The sequence below is a fragment of the Callithrix jacchus genome, chromosome 15 (assembly GCF_049354715.1).
Source record: "Callithrix jacchus isolate 240 chromosome 15, calJac240_pri, whole genome shotgun sequence".
Taxonomy (NCBI): Eukaryota; Metazoa; Chordata; class Mammalia; order Primates; family Cebidae; genus Callithrix; species Callithrix jacchus.
The window spans coordinates 7,513,998-7,534,917 of NC_133516.1; the positions used below are offsets into that span (position 1 = coordinate 7,513,998).

A 20,920-nucleotide genomic window follows, 5' to 3' on the forward strand; every position below is an offset into this window, starting at 1 on the left:
ATACAGTGATTCATTTTAATTGTCCGTTGACAGAAGAATCGGTTCATGTCTAGCAGAGAAGAGCGTGTTTCTTTCCTCTGCAGTCTGCCTGCTCCTTCCTCCCTGAACCCCCACCCTCTCCAAACTCCGTATCCCACTCTCCTCCTGCATTCTCTCTCAAACACCGGCGAGAGCAGTTAAATGACCTTAGAAGTGAGTAACACGGTGACCATTACCATCTTTAATGTTTTCCAATTCTCAGCTCCCAACTCCACCAGAGCCAAGGATAAATCATGCGTGTTTGCCGAGAGCGAGTAAAGCTGGCTGTGAGATGCACCCTCCCGGAAGGTTTTCTTATCCCATCTGGTGCCCGCACTGACCGCCCCACGCCCCAACCCCGAGCTGGCAAAAGGGGTGCAGCTCACTCGAGGCTTTCAGCTCCTCTCCGTTTCTTTTCCCTGGGGCGAAAACGGGCCCGAAGATCGTCTCTCGGGAGACGATCCTTCCCCTCTAGGGAGCAGGCTGGGTAGGGACAAAAGCCAAAACGCTAGAGTTTAGAGAGGACGCAGCGTTCCGCGCCGAGGCTCGCAGGGCTCTCACGCCCCGTTTCACAGACAAGGAGATGAGGCAGGCGGACGTTAGTGACCTGCCCAGTCACAAGGCAGAAGACCTGGCGAGCGGGCTTTGACGCCAAGGCTCCCCATGAGACTAAACGCTCTGTGATTTCCTCACCCCCTCATTCAACCAGGAGGAGACTCCTGAGCGCCAGCCGTGGCTGGGCGAGTTCTCGAGCGGGGGCCACAGGCGAGCGTCAAGGGGCTCCCGTCCCCAGGACCTGGCAACCAAAGGATGGCGCCAGCGGGAAAGATGGCAGTCCCTGAGGTGAGAAGCTGCGGACCCGCAAGTAGCCCTCCGACAGCAGAGGCGACACCCGCACCCCGAGCGCCTCTTCCCGCGCCTGCGCAGCCAGATCCGCCCCCGCCCCCGCCCCGGCCGAGCGCCTCTTCCCGCGCCTGCGCAGCCAGATTCCCGCCCCCCGCCCCGGCCGAGCACCCGGCGGCAGCTTACCCGTCTCGGCGCCCCCTGCTGCTCTGGAGTATGATTTGCACGGGGACGACGGCGAAGGGCAGCAAGAGGCCCGGCCTGAGGAAACGGCCTCCTTTCGCCTGCGTGGGCCCCCGGCACCTGGAGGGGGCGCTTGAGCGGAGGACGCGCAGGCCCCGCGGGTGCCCCCAGCCCCGGGCGCGGCCGCCACCATCACCAGGGTGCTCCTTCCCAGCGAGGCGCGAACTCGGGCGGGCCGGCCGCGTGGCCCTGCAGACCCCAGCGAGGCGGCGCGGTCAGTGCAGAGGCCGGGAGGACCGCGAGGCCGCTGCGGCCAGAGCTGCTTCTGTGCCTTGCACGGGGCTCGCTGCCGCCATTCCCCTCGTGTCCGCTTCGGGAGCGTCGCCGTAGAGACCTGGCGCGGCGGAAAGTTCTGAGGCCCGAGGGGCCGCTGCAGCTGGCGAGGGACGCGCTCGGCCCCAGGTCTGGAAGAAGAGGAAGTGTTCTGCCTGGCCGCGCCTGCTTTCCCACCGGTTGTCTGTTAGCGTGCAGGCCGAAAGACCGGGTTCTTCTAGCTCATGGCAGGTTCCGATTAAGAGAATTCGCTTTTAGACCACATGTGATTTCCCAGTTTTTAAGACACAAAAGGCCATAAAATGGCCATTAAAACTATCTCGAATTAAAAAAAAAAAAAAACTATCGAATATTATTTTATCTTTCTCGGATGACCTGAAAGACATCTGGGGATCTTTCCACGCTTCTGGATTTAAGCAATTCTCCTACCTCAGCCCACCGAGTACCTGGGATTACTTGGTGCGCACCACTACTAAAATTTTTGTATTTTTAGTAGAGATAGGGTTTCACCATGTTGGCCAGGCTTCGAACTCCTGACTTCAAGTGATATGCCCGCCTTGGCCTCCCAAAGTCCTGGGATTACAGGTGTGAGCCACCATACCCAGTCCAAAATATTAGTTTTTAGTGAACAGATGCAATTTGGAATTTTAAAAAGTGATAACTAGAATTTTTTCCTTCTTCCTCCTTCTTCCAACTTAACCTTGTATAAATGATAGCTTTTACTTTTCAGACCTAGATGTGTTAATAATTTCCCCTGCAACTTGGTAAACTCTCTTTGAAGAAGTGCGTGATTTGCTGCTACTTTTACGTATTTGAGTCAACCTCAGGAATATGGTCATTTTTGAGTCCATGAGACTTGTCACACAGAACTTGTACCTGCCTTTACCAGAGCCCCCTGGTCATTCCTATTGTATGATTCTGGTTCCATTTATTTATTTATTATTATTATTATTATTATTTTGAGACGGAGTTTTGCTCTTGTTACCCAGGCTGGAGTACGATGGCGTGATCTCGGCTCACCGCAACCTCCTCCGCCTGGTTTCAGGCAATTCTCCTGCCTCAGCCTCCTGAGTAGCTGGGATTACAGGCACGTGCCACCATGTCCAGCTAATTTTTTGTATTTTTAGTAGAGACAGGGTTTCACCATGTTTACCAGGATGGTCTCGATCTCTCGACCTCGTGATCCACCCGCCTCGGCCTCCCAACATGCTGGGATTACAGGCGTGAGCCACCGCGCCCGGTCTGATTCTGGTTCCATTTAAAAGAAAATACTCAGCCTGGCTAACATGGTGAAACTCCATCTCTACTAAAAATAAAAAAATTAGCTGGGCTTGGTGGCATGTGCCTGTAGTCCCAGCTACTCTGGAGGCTAAGGCAGAAGAATCGCTTGAACCCGGGAGGTGGAGGTTGCGGTGAGCCGAGATCACGCCACTGCACTCCAGCCTGCGTGAAAAGTGAGACTCCATCTCAAAAAAAAAAAAAAGGAAAAGGTAAGAAAATTCTCATGGGCAATAAGCGAGAAGGAGCAACGTGGCTTTTTGTGCTTTGAATTTTTCTAATGCCCTTTTCACTTGGTAACGAACTGGCCTCTCTGTCCACCAAATACCACACTCACTCCACTCTTGGCCTGAAAGCCAAGCCTCCTACACACACGTACTCCAGCCTGTCACTCAAGAAGAACCTAAACTGTTTGGTGTGAATTGCGATCCCAATGTATCTGTTCAGGAACACGGCAACATGACCCACTTGGAACGCAGTGATGAGAGATGCAGGCACTGTACCTCTGGTGTCCCAGACCCTCCTTCAGCTGACTCCTTCCTCTGAGCCACTGAGGATCACTTCCTGCTCCATAAAGCAGCAGCCATGAATTAACTGTCAAGTTCACAACGTGGGCCCCTCCCAATTTGACCCAGAAGCTTTGACACTGGGTTCAAATTCTAGCTCCGTGACTTAAAGAAACCCTTTAAAAACTTCCTGCCCTGCTTTTCCTCAGTAAAAAGGGAGTAAATAAAACTCAGTGTGAGTTGGAGAAGCATAGAAAAACTTCGTATCTATAAACTGTCGTGAGGTCGATCTGTAAAAGGCTGTTACTGCAAAATGCTGGCATCATGGATTCCAGGTTCCAGAGTCCACGGTCATTTTTTTTGAGTTCAGTAGATGCTTTACTCCGGGGGGGGGAAAAGAACCCTCTCTGCCTTTCACCATACTGGAGAAACTACTTCCTCATTCTTTTTCCATTCTCTCAGTTAAATATACAGTAACTATTATGGCGGAGAATTTTATCCTAGCTGAAATTCTCCCTTTTCATGAAAACTATGTCTGTGTTTTCAAATTTAGAGGTACACAAATCATCGACAGCAACCTCAAATTTATAGCACAGTCTATGTTCTTTGTGTGACTATATATATTTTGTGTAGGAGAATAAATAAACCCCTAATTGGACAGTCATTCCAATGTGGGAATTTTTTGCTAACGCATGCAAGAGTTCAGAGTGTCAAAATTAAGTCACATCTGATCTTAACATTCTCTTTGCAGGAAAACAACAAGAAAGTACGATTTCTGCCACAAACTTCTGGAACCTTCAGTGGGATCTTTCCTTTTCTTTATGCTGATGGTTGTCTCCAGCCATCCTGCTAATCAGATGGGCACTCGAATGCCTGAACTAGGCTCACGTCAGAGAAACCAACGTCGCCTCTGTGCAGCAGCTGCTTCTGCTTATCTCCAGTGATAATACTCATGGCTACTATTAACTGAGCACATGGGATGAGCAAGGTACAGTTCTAAGTCTATACATATGTTAATTCACTTTTTGGGCTTTTTCAAGAGCAGAGAGCTGCACTGACTCACACAAGCTCACAAGAGCCAGAGAACTGGGTCTGTCCTGCCATACAAACAACCTGATGGATGGTGAGGCAGAAACTAACTGCTGAAATTCTTCAACAGTTCAACAGCCCTGACATACAGTCCTGTTCGAAATCCACTGTGACTGAGTCTTTACTAGGTGGCACTTGGTTTCATATTTTAAGTGGAGGTAATTGTTCCACTACATGACTGGTTCTTGAACTCAAGTGTGATCCTCTGTTAAATGCAGATGCCCAGGTCCCCTCTCTGGAGATTCTGATAAAACAATTAGAGTGAAGGACCCAAGAACTTGCATTTTAAAAAGCCCTTTGTATGATCTTAACACAGGTGGCCTATACTTTGGGAGCTATCCGGTCACATGATGCATTAAATAGGCCTCGGAGGCCTGGGCTTAGGAATCTAAGCACCATGTGTGGTCTCAGGTCATGCTGCCTCCTTGGAACTCAGCTTATTTCTCTGTGCAGTGTGGGAGTTGGAGCAGATGATTTAATGTGCCTTTAAGATCTGCCTTTAAGCCAGGCATAGTGGTTCTCATCTATAATCCCAGCACTTTGGGAGGTCGAGACAGGTGGATCACCGGAGGTCAGTAGTTTGAGACCAGCCATACCAACATAGAGAAACCCCGTCTCTACTAAAACCACAAAATTACCTGGGCATGGCAGTGCATGGCAGTGCATGCCTGTAATCCCAGATACTTGGGAGGCTGAAGCAGGAGAATCACTTGAACCCGGGAGGCAGAGGTTGCAGTGAGCCGAGATCAGATCGTGCCATTGCACTCCAGCCCAGGCAACAAGAGTGAAACTCCATTTCAAAAACAGAAGATCTCAATCTCCCTTTAAGATCCAATAAAGTATATGAAACCGTAAGTTTGTTAGCAGGAAGCAGGTATCTTCTCTCCTGGAGTGACAATAATGCAAGGATTCCCGCATCAGCCGCTGAGAGGCAGCACTCACCTAGAAAGAAAAGAAGAGAATCCAGCCACTGTGTGCCCAACCCAACTTTTCCTAGAACATAATCGTCCCTTGGGTGCCCTGAACAACCATGGTGTTGAGCTCAGCGCTACGGGAACATAATTTCCTTCAGACACAGAACTTGAGAAGGTAAGAACTTTTTGGTCATTCAGCAGATGAGGACACAGAAGACCTGAGTGTCTGAGGAATTGTGCAAAAATCACAAAGTAATGAGAGCTAGGTCCAGGGCTCCAGAACAGACCGAATTCAAAAGCCCATGCTTTTATTGACAGTAATATTCTGCCTCCTCACTCAGTGGCTTGAGGTTATTCTTGTAAGTGTCTATTCTCAAGGCTTGAAGGAGCCTTAGCCCTTTGCCCTAGGAATATTGCCGGCCAAATTGTTACACAGACAGAATGTTCATAGCTTTTTGTAAGTCCGCATGTCTTGATCACCTTTAGATAAATTCTGTTCCAGATTTGATGAAGCTGCCATTTTGGCAAGTGATATCTGGTCATGAATTTTGATGCATTCTTAAGCATTATAGAATAACCCCTATTAATAAGAACTCAAATAATCTGAAGTCTTAATCAATTAGACGGGTGTTTTTTTTTGTTTCTCTTTGTAAGGAGAATAAAAAGATAGAAAAACAAATCTATATCCAGTGCTTAATTTTTTTTTCTCAGTCTGCATAGGGACCATCAAAAATTGCCAATGCTGACTAATTTCAAGTCGTCATGGCAGGGTATTAGGAAAAGTTTTCAAGTAGCAATAATCTCGCTTCAGATAAACCTCATTGGCTACGATACTGGCACTGTACAAAGGTAGCCAGTGCTTAATTTTTTAAAATAAAATTCCAGGCCAGGCACAGTGGCTTACTCCCGTAGTCCCAACATTTTGGGATGCTAAGGCAGGCGGATCACTGAGGCTAACGGTCTGAGACCAGCCTGGCCAACATGGTGAAACACCGTCTCTACTAAAAATACAAAACTTAGCTAGGTGTGGTGACACACACCTGTAGTCTCAGCTACTTGGGAGGCTGAAGCACGAGAATCACTTGAACCAGGAGGTGGAGGTTGCAGGAGGTGAGATCATGCCACTACACTCCAGCCTGGGGGACAGAGGGAAGCCCTGTCTCAAAAATTAAAATTAAAAATAAAACAAATCCCAGGAAAGTTCTTGAGGATTAGTGGTAACTCAGATAACTGTCTTGTTTCAGGTAAAACAAATTCACGCATAGTATGTTCCTGACCCCACGGCGCACACCTGTGTTAGCTCCTGCTGAGCTTGAAATTTTAGGTTCATGTGTCTTTTATTCGTTACTGTATTTCCAGCTCCTGGAATAGTGCTTGGCATGGATGCTCAGTAAATAGTTCCTGGATGATTGAATAAGCTGGAGACGACCTCAAAAATTGTTCTGTATTCAGCACTAATGGCAGCAACTTCCAACAAATTGGGGTAGGCTTGAAAGATCAAACCATTAGGCTATCCTTGTATAGCTCTGCTGTTTATATCTGCAGCCTCTCCACATTGTGAATTGAAATTCAAAATGGTGGCTGTGAGGATCTGCAAGATTCCTGGTCATTCCATTCAACGAGCATTTAATGAGCCTCTCATTGTGTAGAATTCAATTTGACTCAAATATTTCACTTTAGTGGTTCTCAAAAGGAATGGTTCCAGCTCCTCGTGTGCATTTGGGAATCTGAGGGTGAGGGTGTTTCTTGGTTGTCACCATGATTGGAAGAGCACTGCCAGGCACATAGGGAGTAGAGAGCCAGGTGTGGTAGATGTCCTACAGTTTGCAGAGAAGTCCCACGCAACAGAGAATTGCCCCAAGTGCAATGGAAATTAATTTCATGTCCACTGGAAATTAATGTAAGCGACAGGGCTAATTATTATGACCTGAGTTAAATCCTAATGCCATTTTACATAATGTACAAAGTAACTTGTGTTGAAGTATCTTTATTTTTTTGAGATGGAGTTTTGCTCTTGTTACCCAGGCTGGAGTGCAATGGCGTGATCTCGGCTCACCGCAACCTCCGCCTCCTGGGTTCAGGCAATTCTCCTGCCCCAGCCTCCTGAGTAGCTGGGATTACAGGCACGTGCCACCATGCCCAGCTAATTTTTTGTATTTTTAGTAGAATGGGGTTTCACCATGTTGACCAGGATGGTCTCGATCTCTTGACCTCATGATCCACTCGCCTTGGCCTCCCGAAGTGCTGGGATTACAGGCTTGAGCCACTGCGCCCGGCCTTGTGTTGAAGTAACTTTTGCGCTTTTTCAATAACCACTGAATTTCCCCAAAATGCATCTACTATGTATATTGAGAGAAGTATGTACTTTGTTTTCTTCAGATGTTTCAAAAGTTGTTCACCATTTTAGGAAATCACATCACCATCAAGCTATTCATGGTACTTGAGTTTCCAATACAATAACACACCCAAATCAGCCTGTACCCAGCTGTCACATCCACAGTGTCCATACACATGTCAGCAGCTGACCTCTTTATTGTATCACTGATGTAGCCATGCTTCAGGATTCACATGAAGAATTACATATTTAATGATAAACTGCTGGCCTGGTGGTTGCTCACACCTGTAATCCCAGCATTTTGGGAGGCAGGCAGATCACCTGAGATCAGGAGTTCAAGACAAGCCTGGCCAACATGGTGAAACTCTGTGTCTACTAAAAATACACAAAAAGTTAGCCAGGCATGGTGGTGCACGCTTGTAACTCCAACTTACTCAGGGGACTGAGTCAGGAGAATCACTTGAACACAGGAAGCAGAGGTTGAAGTGAGCTGAGATCACACCATTGCTCTCCATCTAGCCTGGTGGCAGAGTGAGACTCCATCTCAAAATAATAATAGTCAATTTCTTAACTAATTTCTCATATATCCCATAGTTAGGGCATTATATTATTTTTTAATGCATGTAGGTAAGTTATACTATCTATGAACTTGATTTCAAAATAGTAAAGTGTTTGCTATAAAAGGGGCATTGAGGAAATAAAGGAATTGAACACTACTGTTCTCCTTGCTAAGAAAGCGGACAATTATGGTTTAGGATTCTATTTTTTAAGCTTGACTCAAGGTCGTTTTCCTTTGTTGACCCAAATGGGATGTGTCTACATAAGTGGATCCATGGTTTCATCTCAACTGGTTCATTTGGGGGAACTTTCAACATGCCTGCGTAGAGAAACCCACACAATTCCTGCTCTGAAAGCATCCAGCCTTCTCTCTATGTCTAAGTTTATATGTAAGATGATGTAGCTGTGCGTTTCTTCCTCTCTCCACACCATCCTGTACCAATTTTAGGGCAGATGATTGAGAGAGAGAGAGAGAGAGAGATAAAAAAAAGAAAAAAACATATAGAGATAGATATAGATAGATGATAGATATTTTTAGTAATGTATATAATTTTTATTTCTTTAAAAAACAATGAGTACATATGCAGAACGTGCAGGTCTGTTACATAGGTGTAGGTGTGCCATGGTGGTTTGCTGCACCGATTAACCTGTCCTCTAAGTGCCCTCACTTCACCCCCCGCAACCCCAACAGGTCCTGGTGTGTGACATTCCCCTCCCTATGTCCAAGTGTTCTCATTGTTCAGCTCCCACTTATGAGTGAGAACATGCGGTGTTTGGTTTTCTGTTTCTGTGTTAGTTTGCTGAGAATGATGGCTTCCAGCTTTACCCACATCCCTGCAAAGGACATGATCTCATTTCTTTTTATGGTTGCATAGTATTCGATGGTGTATGTGTACCACATTTTCTTTATCTAGTCTGTCATTGATGGGCATGGGTTGGTTCCAAGTCTTTGCTATTGTAAATAGTGCTACAGTAAATGTATGGGTGCATGTGTCTTTATGGTAGAATGATTTATAATCCTTTGGGTATATACCCAGTAATGGGATTGCTGTGTCAAATGGTATTTCTGGTCTGATTCTTGTGGAATCATAGGGTGGATAATATTATACTGTGTTACAATGAGGAACTGAGAAACTTTCCCAAGTCCCACAGCTCATGAGTGGAGGCATCACGGTTCAGACAGCCTGCCTTGCAGCTGCCCATCAAACACCAGTTTACAGCCTTTGGCCTCTGGTTATGCACATTCCTGACTCCTAAACCGCTGTGATCTAACTTCTCCGTCCCATCACTGGAAGCTTGCTTTATTTAAGGTTATGAGCCCCTCAATCGTCAAATCTATTCTAGCACATCTTATTTTTAACAGAAAATGTTAATTACTTGTTTCATATTATTTTGTTTTTAATTTACTAATTAACTATACCTGTGGTTCTCAGTCTTTGCTGTATCTAGATCATCTATGAAGACTCTTAAACTTATGCATTTATTTTAAATATGTAATATTTAACCATGGTTCACCATTTTACAGAGAAGACTCTTCTTCCCATCCTGATTGCTCAGCCACTATTATCCCTCTGTAGAGACAACGGATATTACCAGTTTTTCATATATCTGGACCTTGGAAAAAATGCAGACTATTCTCTAAGAGACTTAGATGTATTTAATAGGCCAGTATTGGCCGGGCATGGTGGTTCATGCCTGTAATCCTGGCACTTCAGGAGGCCGAGACAGGTGGATCACCTGAATTCAGGAGTTTGAGACCAGCCTGACAACATGGTGAAACCCCATCTCTACTAAAAACACAAAAATTAACTGGGCATTATGGCGAGCGCCTGTAGTCCCAGCTACTCAGGAGGTTGAGGCAGGAGGATTGCTCGAGGCTAGGAGTCCAAGGCTGCAGTGAGCTATGATTGTGCCATTGCACCCCAGCCTAGGTGACAGGGCAAGAAGCTGTCTCAAAATAAATAGATAAATTAATTAATTATTAAATTTAAAATGTTTTAAAAAGAAGATATTCTGTGGTCAGATTCACTCAAGAAATGCTGTATTACCATGTCCAACACTAGGAAATGCAAAAGGCACATTACCATACACCCCCCTTGGCTTTGTTTAAATGTAATGATTATGAAGCCCAATGTCTGGTTCGTGGCATGGGCCATGAAGTGTTAATTGTTATTCATATTAACCACTCTAAACTATATCCAGTAACACTCTGCAGGCTCCTTTCTGAGACTTTTCTCACTCATAATTACTTAACAAATCGTGTGCAATGATTTGTTAATTCTAACTTTTCTTATTGGATTTCAAGTCCTATAAATATGGGACAGTGTCTGTCTATTTTCCACTGTATCATCTCTGCCTAACATAGGATGATGCACAGTGCTTAATAAAAACAAGTATCAACTGAACATTATTAATACTGTCTTTTAAATCAGTGTTTTCCAAATTTGGTTAACCATGAAACTCTTTTCCCATGCAAGAGTAATTATCATCATATATAAAACAAGTATTTTTAAGAATATGTCTTGAACACTGAATTTTGTCAAATGCCTTTTATTCATCTTTTGAGATGATCATGTGGTTTTGATGCTTAATTCCATGTGGTAAACCATACTCATTGATTTGCATATGTTGAACCACCCTTGTATCCCAGGAATAAATCCCACTCATCTTCTGTATAATCTCTTTTATGAACTGTTAAATATGGTTTTCTAGAATTTTGCTGAAGATTTTTACATCTGTGTCATTGGGGATATTGGGCTGTAGTTTTCTTTTCTCATAGGTCTTTGTCTGGCTGTGGTATCAGGGTAATGCTGGCCTCATAAAATTAGCTTTGAAGTGTTTTCCCCTGTTCTTCAGTTCTTTTGGAATAGTTTAAAAATGATGGGTGTTAACTCTTCTTTAAATGTTTGATAACATTTAACAGTGAACCATCTGGTTCTTGGCTTTTTTTGCTAGGAAGGTTTTGATCATTGATTCAATCTCCTTATTTGCTATTCATCTGTTCAGGTTTTCTATTTCTTCGTAATTCAGCCTTAGTAGGTTGTATGATTCCAGGAATTTGTCCATGTCTTCTAGGTTATCCTATTTGTTGGCATATAATTGTTCATGATAGCCTCTTATGACCCTTTTTATTTCTGTGGCATGAGATATAATGTTCTCTCTTTCTTTTCTCATTTTGAGTCTTCTCTCTTTGTCTAGCTAAGGATTTGTTTATTTTGTTTTACTTTTTTAAAATAAACAATTTTCTTGGCTTTTCCTGTTGTTTTTCTACTCTGTTTTGTTTATTTCTTCTTTAATCTTTTTATTTCCTTCCTTATGCTAACTTAAACTCCCAATAAACCAGGTATAGAAGGTCGAATTTATCTCAAAGTAATAAAGAAAGAGCCCACAACTAACATCATATTCAACGGTGTAAAACTGTAAGCATTTCCTCTAAGATCAAGAAAAAAACAAGGAAGACCATTCTGGTCACTTCTATTCAGCATGATACTGAAAGTCCTAGCCAGAGCAATTAGGCAAGAGAAAGAAATAAAAGTCATCAAGAGTGGTGGAGTGGGGTGGGGACAAGGCAGGGGTGGGGGGGGAAGGTGGTGATTAGATATTTCATTTGTTTGTAGATGACACAATCTTAACACATAGAAAGCCTTAGAGACTCCACCAAAAAACTGTGAGAACTAACAACAAATTCAGTAAAGTTGCAAGATACAAAATCAACATGCGAAAGTCAGTTGAATTTCTATTCACTGACAACATACTAGCTGAAAAGAAAATTAAGAAAACTACTCCACTTACAATAGCATCAAAAAGAATAAGATATAAGATACATACTTCTAAAAGACTTGTATGCTGAAAACTACAAAATATCGATGAAGACATTAAAGAAATAAATCATTGAAAAGCTGGTCCGTATTTATGGATGGGAAGACAATATTGTTAAAATGTTCATAGCACCTAAAGTGACCTACAGATCCAATGCAATTCCTATCAAACTCCAAATGACATTTTTACATACTTTTTTGAAATCCTAAAAATTATATGGAAACACAAAACACCCGAAATAGGCAAAACACTCTTAAGCAAGAAGAAAAAAGCTGGAAACATCATATTTTTCTATTTTAAAAAAATCACAAAGCTACAGTATTTGATACAGTATTGTACTAGCATAAAAACAGACATATAGAACAATAAAACAGATTTAGGAGCCTACAAATAAGTCCACAGGTATATGGTCAACTGACTGTCAGTAAGGTTGCCAAGAATACTCAGTGAGGAAAGGAAGCTCTTTAACAAATGATGTTGAGAAAATTGGATACCTACGTGGAAAAATATGAGATTTGACCCTTGTCTTATACTATATACAAAAATCAACTCAAAATGGATTAAAGATTTAAACATAAGACCTGAAACTGTGAAATCCATAAAGGAGAACAGAGGAAAGTTTTATGACATTGGTCTTGACAATGACTTATTAAACATGACACCAAAAGCATAGCAACCAAAGCAAAAATATCCTGGAGATAACAAGCAGGCCTGCCATTTTTGCCCATGCTGCCCTCAGGATCAGGAGAGAGCAAAGAGCTCCGAGACTATCATGGCCTCCAGCAGAGTGCAGCTGCTGAAAAGCAGTTTTCCATGCAGTTCTACTCCCTTACTCACTCTTCACTGGTCAGGGCATCCTGACCTGGGCAGCCAGCATAGCCATCCCACCTCCACCCAAGCTCTCAGCTGCTAGCAGCACTTTCCTGCATTTCCCTGGGATGCAGCTTCCAAAGGTAACAGGCAGGCCTGTCATGTTTGCCACTTGGCAGCTCCTGTCCTTGCTGCCTTGGTGCCTGGGACAGAGCCAAGAGCTTAAGGACTACCACAGACCTCCAGCTCAGCACAGCTGCCTTATCAAAAAGGGGCAGACTGTTTTCCAGGTAGCTCCCTGCCCTTGTTATCCCTCAGACTGGGCAGGGACTCTCGACTTGGGCCCCGAGGACAAGCACTCCGCCCCCACCTGAATACTGCAGTCAGTGGCTGCTCTGCATTGCTCTGGGGAGGAAATTCCAGGCACGATCCACAGACTCTGCCATTGCAGCTGCAGTGGTGCTGCCCTTACTGCCCTGGGTCTAGGGAAGGAACAAAGGGCCCAGTGGCTTTGCTACACCTCCAGCACATCACAGCCATCTACCCCTTGAACCTAAAATAAAAGTTGAACATAAAAGGAGGCCAGGTGTGGTGCTCATGCCTGTAATCCCAGCATTTTGGGAGGCTGAGGTGGGCGGATCACAAGGTCATGAGGTCGAGACCATCCTGACCAACATAGTGAAACCCCGTCTCTACTAAAAATACAAAAATTGACTGGGCATAGTGCGCACCTGTAATCCCAGCTACTCAAGAGGCTGAGGCAGGCGCACCTGTAATCCCAGCTACTCAAGAGGCTGAAGCAAGGAGAATGACTTGAACTTGGGAGGTAGAGGTTGCAGTGAGCAGAGATCGCACCACTGCGCTCCAGCCTGGCAACAGAGTAAGACTACGTCAAGAAAGAGAGAGAGAGAGAGAAAGAGAAAGGAGGAAGGGAAGGAGGGAGGGAAGAAGGGAAGGAAGGAAGGAAAGAGAATGGAATGGGAAAAAAGGGCAAAAATAGACAAGTGGGACTACATTGAACTAAAAAGCTTTTGTACAACAAAGAAAAAAATCAACTAAGTGAAAAGGCAATCTATGGAATGAGAAAACATTCTCAAACCAGACATTTGATAAGGAGTTAACATCTAAAATGGATAACGAATTCATACAACTCAATAGCCAATAATAACCTGATTCATTTTTAATGACCAAAGGAACTGAATAGGCATTTCTCTGTGGAAAACAAACAAATAGCCAACAGGCATGTGAAAATATGCTCATGAGACTAATCATTAGGGAAAAGCAACTCGAAACCACAGTATGACATCACCTTACACCTGTTAGGATGGCTACGATCCAAAAACCAAAAATAACAAGTGTATCAAGGAAGTGGAGAAATGGAAATGTTTATACACTGTCGGTGGGATTATAAATTGGTGCAGCAACTATGGTAAACTGTAGAGAGGTTCCTTAAAAAGTTAAAAGTAGAACTTCCATATGATCCAGCAACCCCACTTCTGGATATTTTTCCAAAAAATTAAAATCAGAATCTCAAAGAGGATGACCAGGCACAGTGGTTCATGCTTGTAATCCCAGCACTTTGGGAGGCCAACGTGGACATATCACTTGAGATCAGGAATTTGAGACCAGCCTGGCCAATGTGGTGAAACCCCGTCTCTACTAAAAATACAAAAACTAAAACTAAAAAAAAACTAGCCAGGCATGGTGATGTGTGTCTGTAATCCCAGATACTCGGGGGGCTGTGGCAGGAGAATAGCTTGAACCCAGCAGGCAGAAGTTGCAGTGAGCTGAGATTGCGCCTCTGCATTCCAGCCTGGGCAACAGAGCGAGATTCTGTCTCAAAAAAAAAGAATCTCAAGGAGGTATTAGCACTCCCATGCTCTTTATAGCACTATTCAAAATAGCCAGGATGTGAAAGCAACCCGAACATCCAGCCGTGGATGAATGGATTAAAAAAAACAGGGCACATACACGCAAGGAAATGCTACCCAGTCTTTAGAAAGAAGAAAACCTGCAATATGCAACAACATGGGTGAACCTGGAGGACATCACGCTTAGTGAGACGAGCCAGTCTCAGAAGAACAAATGCTGCATGATTCCACTTATATGAGATATTGAAAATTGTCAAACTCCTAGAAACAAAGAATAGAACAGTGGTTGCCAGGGGCTAGTGAGGGGAAATGGACGTTGCAGCTCAACGAGCATAAAGACTTGGTTGTGTAAGATGAGTCAGTCCTAGAGATCTGCTGTACAATGCTGTTCCTATACTTCACCCTGTATTGTGCACTTATAAATTTATAAAGAGGATAGATCTCAAGTTAAGTGTTCTTACCATACACATATGCCCTATACACATGTACACGCTCCTGTGTGTATATGTGAGTGTAAAAGGCTGATCTATAGGCTAAATTTCAAGCTTCTCACATGGCGCAGATACCTCTTTGATTTGGTCTCTCATCACTCCCTGGTGTGTGTGTGAGTGTGTGTGTTAGAAAAGGCTGGTCTATGGGTTACAAATCCTCTCTGGTTTGGTCTCATCTCACTCCCTGCTGTCCCATGCTCTTTCATGCCTTCCCGTCTTTTGTTCTTGTTGTTCTCTTTCTGATCCCTCTCCTCTTTGTCTGACCAGCTTGTATTTACCTTCCAAGATTTCCCTGCAAAATTAACTGGACATGGTGGTGTGTGCTTGTAGTCCTAGCTCTTTGGGAGGCCGAGGTGAGAACATTGTTTAAGCCCAGGAGTCCGAGGCCCCAGTGAGCTGTGATTGTGCCACTGCACTCCAGCCTAGGTGACAGAGTGAGGTCCTATTTAAAAAAAAAAAAAAAAAAGACTTCACTGTACCATGGCCCTCATCAGCTTGGACTGAAACCATCTGCCCCTTTGTCTTACATTGCCCTTTAGACTGTCAGCTTCTCAAAGACAAGGACTTTCTCTTACTCATCCTTGTCCACAGCTTCTAGCACAATGCCTGGAATATAGTACACAGTTTCTAAATGGCTGTTGAATACATAACTAATTTTTTCACAATTAAAATTTTATCTCAAGGATAGTAGTATATAAAATTATCAAGTACATTATATCCTTGAATTACATTTTTTTGTTGTTGTGCAGGCTGGAGTGCAATGGCACAATCTCAGCTCACTGCAACCTCCACTTCCCAGGTTCAAGCGATTCTCCTGCCTCAGCCTCCCAAGCAGCTGGGATTACAGGCATGTGCCACCTAGTTTTGTATTTTTTTAGTAGAGACAGGGTTTCTCCATGTTGGTCATGCTGGTCTTGAACTTCTGACCTCAGGTTATCCATCCACCTTGGCCTCCCAAGTGCTTGGATTACAGGCATGAGCCACCGCAACCCAACTCATGTCCTTGAATTTCAAATCTGTGATAACAATGGGCCTAGGGATGTGCAGAATAAAACCATGAATGGATTGCGAGTGAACAGAATGAGCTGAGGTAACCCTCATGCTGTGCCTCATTAAATGTACACATGGGCAAGACGAGGTAGGCACCCTCGCCAGCACAGACACTTTTATGATTAATGAGTCTGGTTTCACAAGAGCTCATGACGAACTAAATTGGATGAAAATACAGTTGCTTCAGAGCTGAGAATGTCAGAACCATGAATCTGAACTCCTGAGAGACTCAGGGCACAAAACTCTTTCATTTCTCTCCTAATAAACATGGGCCTGTGACTAGGAGGGTTAGCCCAGATGAACTCAAGAACTTGACACAAAAACAATGACATGAGCCAAAGTTTCAGAGGTCTCCTTCTTTAATGGCCTGGGTTTTCGATAAATGGCTGTTAAATCAATTAGTTTTATCATTGCATGGCTAAGCCTGACCTCTGTCTCCAACACCAGATTCAGGCATCCGGTTTAGTAATGCGCTCAACCTGTACACCCCCACACAAATAATTGTGGAATTGAACCATAGCTCTGTACCAGACAACAGAGATGCAAAGACAAAACCCACACAATTCCTGCTGGCAACAGCTCACAGTATACTTGTAAACATAGGTAAACAAACAAATATGCAATGCTATGTGTCAAGCAGGTAATTAAAGACTGGAAAGAGGTTTTACCAGAGCAAAGGAGACATCCCTGGTCCTAACTGCTTTGGGGGTCAGGGCAAGGGATGACTGCCGAAAGGAGGTATCTCCTGAGCTGAAGCTCGGAGACAGACGAGGTGGGTGATGCCAGCAGTGGGAGCTGGACACTCCAGGTAGACAGTCCTCCAGTTCAGCCTGCACAAAAATCTGTCACATCTTCCCCTTTTAGGTTTGACCAGACGCGACGTGGCCTCAGATCATTCAGTGTGTTCAATAAGTGGTTTATTGAACACCTACTGTGTGGCAAGAACTCTCAGGCCCTTCAATAGAACAGTGAACATAAGCGAGGATGCCCCTGCCTTCCTGGTGCTTCCATTCTACCCAGCAGACGGGTGAGAAACAAAGACCCCAGTTAAATAAATCCAAACACATTAGTGCGATACAGAGAGATGGGTGACCACAGAGAGAGAGATAGAAAGAGGGTAGGCAGCAGTGAGTCGGAGCCCGCAGGTAAACTGGGACCTGAATAGCAAGAAAAGCCAGCCAAGCCAGGAGAGCATTGCGGGCAGTGTGTATGGCCAGTGTAAAGGCTCAAAGGTGGAAAAGGGAGGCCAGGTGCGGTGGCTCACGCCTGTCATCCCAGCACTTTGGGAGGCCAAGGCGGGTGGATCACTAGGTCAGGAGTTCAAGACCAGCCTGACCAACGTGATGAAACCCCATCTCTACTTAAAATAACAAAAAGTAGCCGGGTGTGGTGGCCTGCGCCTGTAGTCCCAGCTACTCAGGAGGCTGAGGTAGGAGAATTGCTTGAACCTGGGAGGGGGAAGGTTACAGTGAGCTGACAGTGTGCCACTGCACTCCAGCCTGGGTGACAAAGCAAAACTCCATCTCAAAAAAATAGAGGTGGAAAAAGCTTTGGTCAGCAAGGAGAGCAAGAGTAGGGCTGATAACTATGGCAAAGCCACCCCAGACAGGGGCGCAGGGTCTAGGAGCCTGGGGGGAGCCAAGTCCCGTGGCTCATCCCCACGCAGGTAGTCAAGGAAAGCAATACTCCAGTGCATCCAAGCTGTGACTGATAATCAGGAGTCCAGGATGACAGCTCATCCCTGAGAAATACTCATCCATTTGAGTTACGACCCTGACCAACATGCCAGAAAGCCAGGCAGAAGGCGACTGCAAGACCTGAGGAGGATGCCAAGCCCAACCATTGGACCAGGCCTCAAGGCGGCACTGGGGTGCCAGGACTAAGGAGGGGAAACTGAGGCAGCTGGCTCTGTGCTGAAACTCAGGCTGCCCAAGCACCAAGACCAAGCCCTGGGTCCGAAGCCCCAGCATCAAGGAGCCAGGACCCTGAGAAACTCGGTGTTTTCTGTCGTAACTAATGACAGCAGCATCTCCCAAGCTGGAAGCTGAGTCACATGCCGCCTTCACCACCGCCAGCTCAGCCCAGTCCTGAGTCACCACAGTCTGTTGATGACTCCTCTGAACTATCTCTCAAATCTTCGCTCCCCTCCTATTCACACTGGAACCACCTCACAGAGCCTTCCTTCTCTCTCCCAGCACAGAGTGGAAAACGCAAGGACTGACAACCTGGGGTTGAGGGCAGTGTCCTCCAGTTACTGCTTGCACTGTGTGGGGTTAGCGGTTTACCTTCTCTGTCCCTTAGATCCCTCACCTTTAAATGAGAAATGTCTCTAACTTCATGGGATTATTATAAAGATTTGAGAAGAACTTTGTAAAATCAAGAACACACAACAAATACAGGTATTTGTAACCAGTATTTCATGTTTTCTTAGCTCTCAATATAGTGTTGCATAAAAAAGTAAACAAATCCAACTTCAAAAGGCTGAAACAGGCTGGGTACAGTGACTCATGCCTGTAATCCCAGCAATCCCAGGACTTTGGGAGGCCAAGGCAGGGGGATCCCTTGAGGCCAGGAGTTCCAGACCAGCCTGGACAACATGGTGAAACCCCATCTCTACCAAAAATACAAAAATTAGCCAGGCACGGTGGTTGGCCCCTGTAATCCTAGCTACTCGGGAGGCCGAGGCAGGAGAATCACTTGAACCTGGGAGGCGGAGGTTGTAGGGAGCTGAGACCACACCACTGCTCTCCAGCCTGGGGAACAGGGTGAGACTCTGTCTTTTAAAAAAAAAAAGGGCTGAAACAATAAACTCAAACTTTCATTAGAGACTCTCCATGTGTTCTGCTTTAACCGGCCATTGTCTTTCCCTCCTGCCACTACCAGCTTCCTTCCTTCCAACACCAGCCTTCCTTCCTTCCCTCTCGATTCTCATCCTGTGTCTCTAGCTCCACGACAAAGTGTATGACTCAGACTGAGCCTGTCAGAGCAACATGTCCCTTAGCCTCATCCGTGATAAGGGCTGGGCATATGAATTAATACCAAGCTGCCGAGACATTAGGGAACGTTGTCTGGAGCTGGAAGAGAGACATGCTTTCTTTTTCCATGGGACTTGAAACTGAGATTAAAGCTCTGAACACCTGGGACCCTCTCATGCTAGCAAAGAATGAAACCAACATAGTAGAAGGCAGAGTCAAAAGCTGAACAGAAATGAAATTCTAACCATATTGCTTGAGATCCTAGGAGAAACTGTACCTGAATCAAGCTAATCAAACTACCTGATATTTTATTTATTGGAGCCATAAATTCCCCTTTTTTTTGCTATAAACATGGACATGGATGAAGCTGGAAACCATCAGTGTCAGCAAACTGACACAAGAACAGAAAACCACTCATAAGTGGGTGCTGAGCAAAAACGCATGGACACAGGGAGGGGGACATCACACACTGGGGCCTGTTGGGGGGTCGGGGGCTCAGGGAGGGATAGCATTAGGAGAAATACCTAATGTGGATAACCGGGGGATGGAGGCAGCAAACCACCATGGCATGTGTAGACCTACATAACAGTCCTGCACGATCTGCATGTGTGCCCCAGAACTTAAAGTATAATAATAATAAATAAATAAATAAAATTTTAAATGTAAAAAAAAAGACATGTTTTCTGTGACTTTTAACAAGTGGGTTCTAACTGATTGAGTTGAACTACCAGCAGAGCTGGGTTGGGGTGAGGGAGGACATACAGTATGTAATCTGAAGCCTGTGCCCTAAGAATTCTCACTACATGTCTGTTTCCTACAATCTCACATAGTGCCCTCGGTTCTGCCAATGTCCCTTCTCTCTCTTCTCTACCGACCTCAGCAAAATAGTTCAGCCTTCCATCTCTAAAGGGCTCCTCTCTGGTTGACCAGCGCCTTTTCTTATTTAGTTCTGTTCAAATCCCTGCTTCCAAATTTTACGTTTATCTGTTAACAGCAGTCAGCACGACAAGGTGTCCTAGACTTAGCACTGCAAAGACGGGATCTTCCTTAAACAGCATTGGTCCGTAAAAGGCTAGAAACATAGAGATTTTCTTATTCGTGTCCCGGCCACATGCTGTTTCAGTAAATTCTAACTGGAACTACATTGTAAGAGCATCAGAAAAGTTTTTGCCACGCCAGATAGTACACAGGCAGTGGGACTCTGGATCCTCAACACATTCATCACACAAGCCTCACAGGCTGCTCACTGCTCCATGCCCACTGAGGCATTCAGAGAGTACAAGAGACATGCCCACAGTAGCTCACCATCCTTCATAAACATTAAATCAAATCCATAAATACTATTAAACACCCACTCTATGCAGGGTAGTGGGCAATGCCTCCTTTCATATAATATGATTTGGTTTTTTTTAACTTTGTCATTTTTGTAGCCGACTTCATCATCAAATCATTTTTAAAACTTAAAATATTTTTATTCAGCTGAGCATGGTGGCTCACGCCTGTAATCCCAGCACTTTGGGAGGCTGAGGCAGGTGGATGACCTAAGGTCAAGAGTTTGACACCGGCCTGACCAACATGGAGAAACCCCATCTCTACTAAAAATACAAAATTAGCTGGTATGGTGGCACAAGCCCGTAATCCCAGCTACTCGGGAGGCTGAGGCAGGAGAATCGCTTGAACCCTGGAGGTAGAGGTTGCAGTGAGCCAAGATCATGTCATTGCCTGGGCGACAAGAGCAATAAAATAAAATATTGTGATTAATTCAAAGGAATACAGAGAAACATGCACTATTTTAATTTGTGGTTTGGCCCGTAAGTGCCAGAAGACACTGGAGGAGGCACAGGATG

General features: G+C 44.8%; 1 protein-coding gene and 1 non-coding gene across 5 annotated transcripts; one reads left to right on the forward strand and one right to left on the reverse strand.

Annotated features, from left to right (window-relative positions):
• The first annotated feature begins 1,072 nt into the window (after nt 1-1,072).
• LOC144579471 (uncharacterized) lies at nt 1,073-18,729 on the forward strand. Of its 4 annotated transcripts, XM_078350194.1 has the most exons (4): nt 1,073-1,836; nt 3,913-5,339; nt 16,963-17,125; nt 17,765-18,729. In XM_078350194.1, the coding sequence occupies exon 1, from the start codon at nt 1,078-1,080 to the stop codon at nt 1,432-1,434; it is 357 nt and encodes a 118-aa protein (XP_078206320.1). In that variant the 5' UTR covers nt 1,073-1,077; the 3' UTR covers nt 1,435-1,836; nt 3,913-5,339; nt 16,963-17,125; nt 17,765-18,729. The 4 variants fall into 4 exon arrangements, with proteins under 4 accessions (XP_078206320.1, XP_078206321.1, XP_078206324.1 ...); XM_078350195.1 differs by having other exon boundaries at nt 1,073-1,506; nt 16,963-18,729; XM_078350198.1 differs by having other exon boundaries at nt 1,073-1,506; nt 3,913-4,149; nt 16,963-18,729.
• Nucleotides 5,876-6,015, reverse strand: LOC118148265 (U4 spliceosomal RNA). The gene has a single exon (XR_004735020.1). It is a non-coding gene; the product is annotated as a U4 spliceosomal RNA (small nuclear RNA).
• Nucleotides 18,730-20,920: the final 2,191 nt, after the last annotated feature.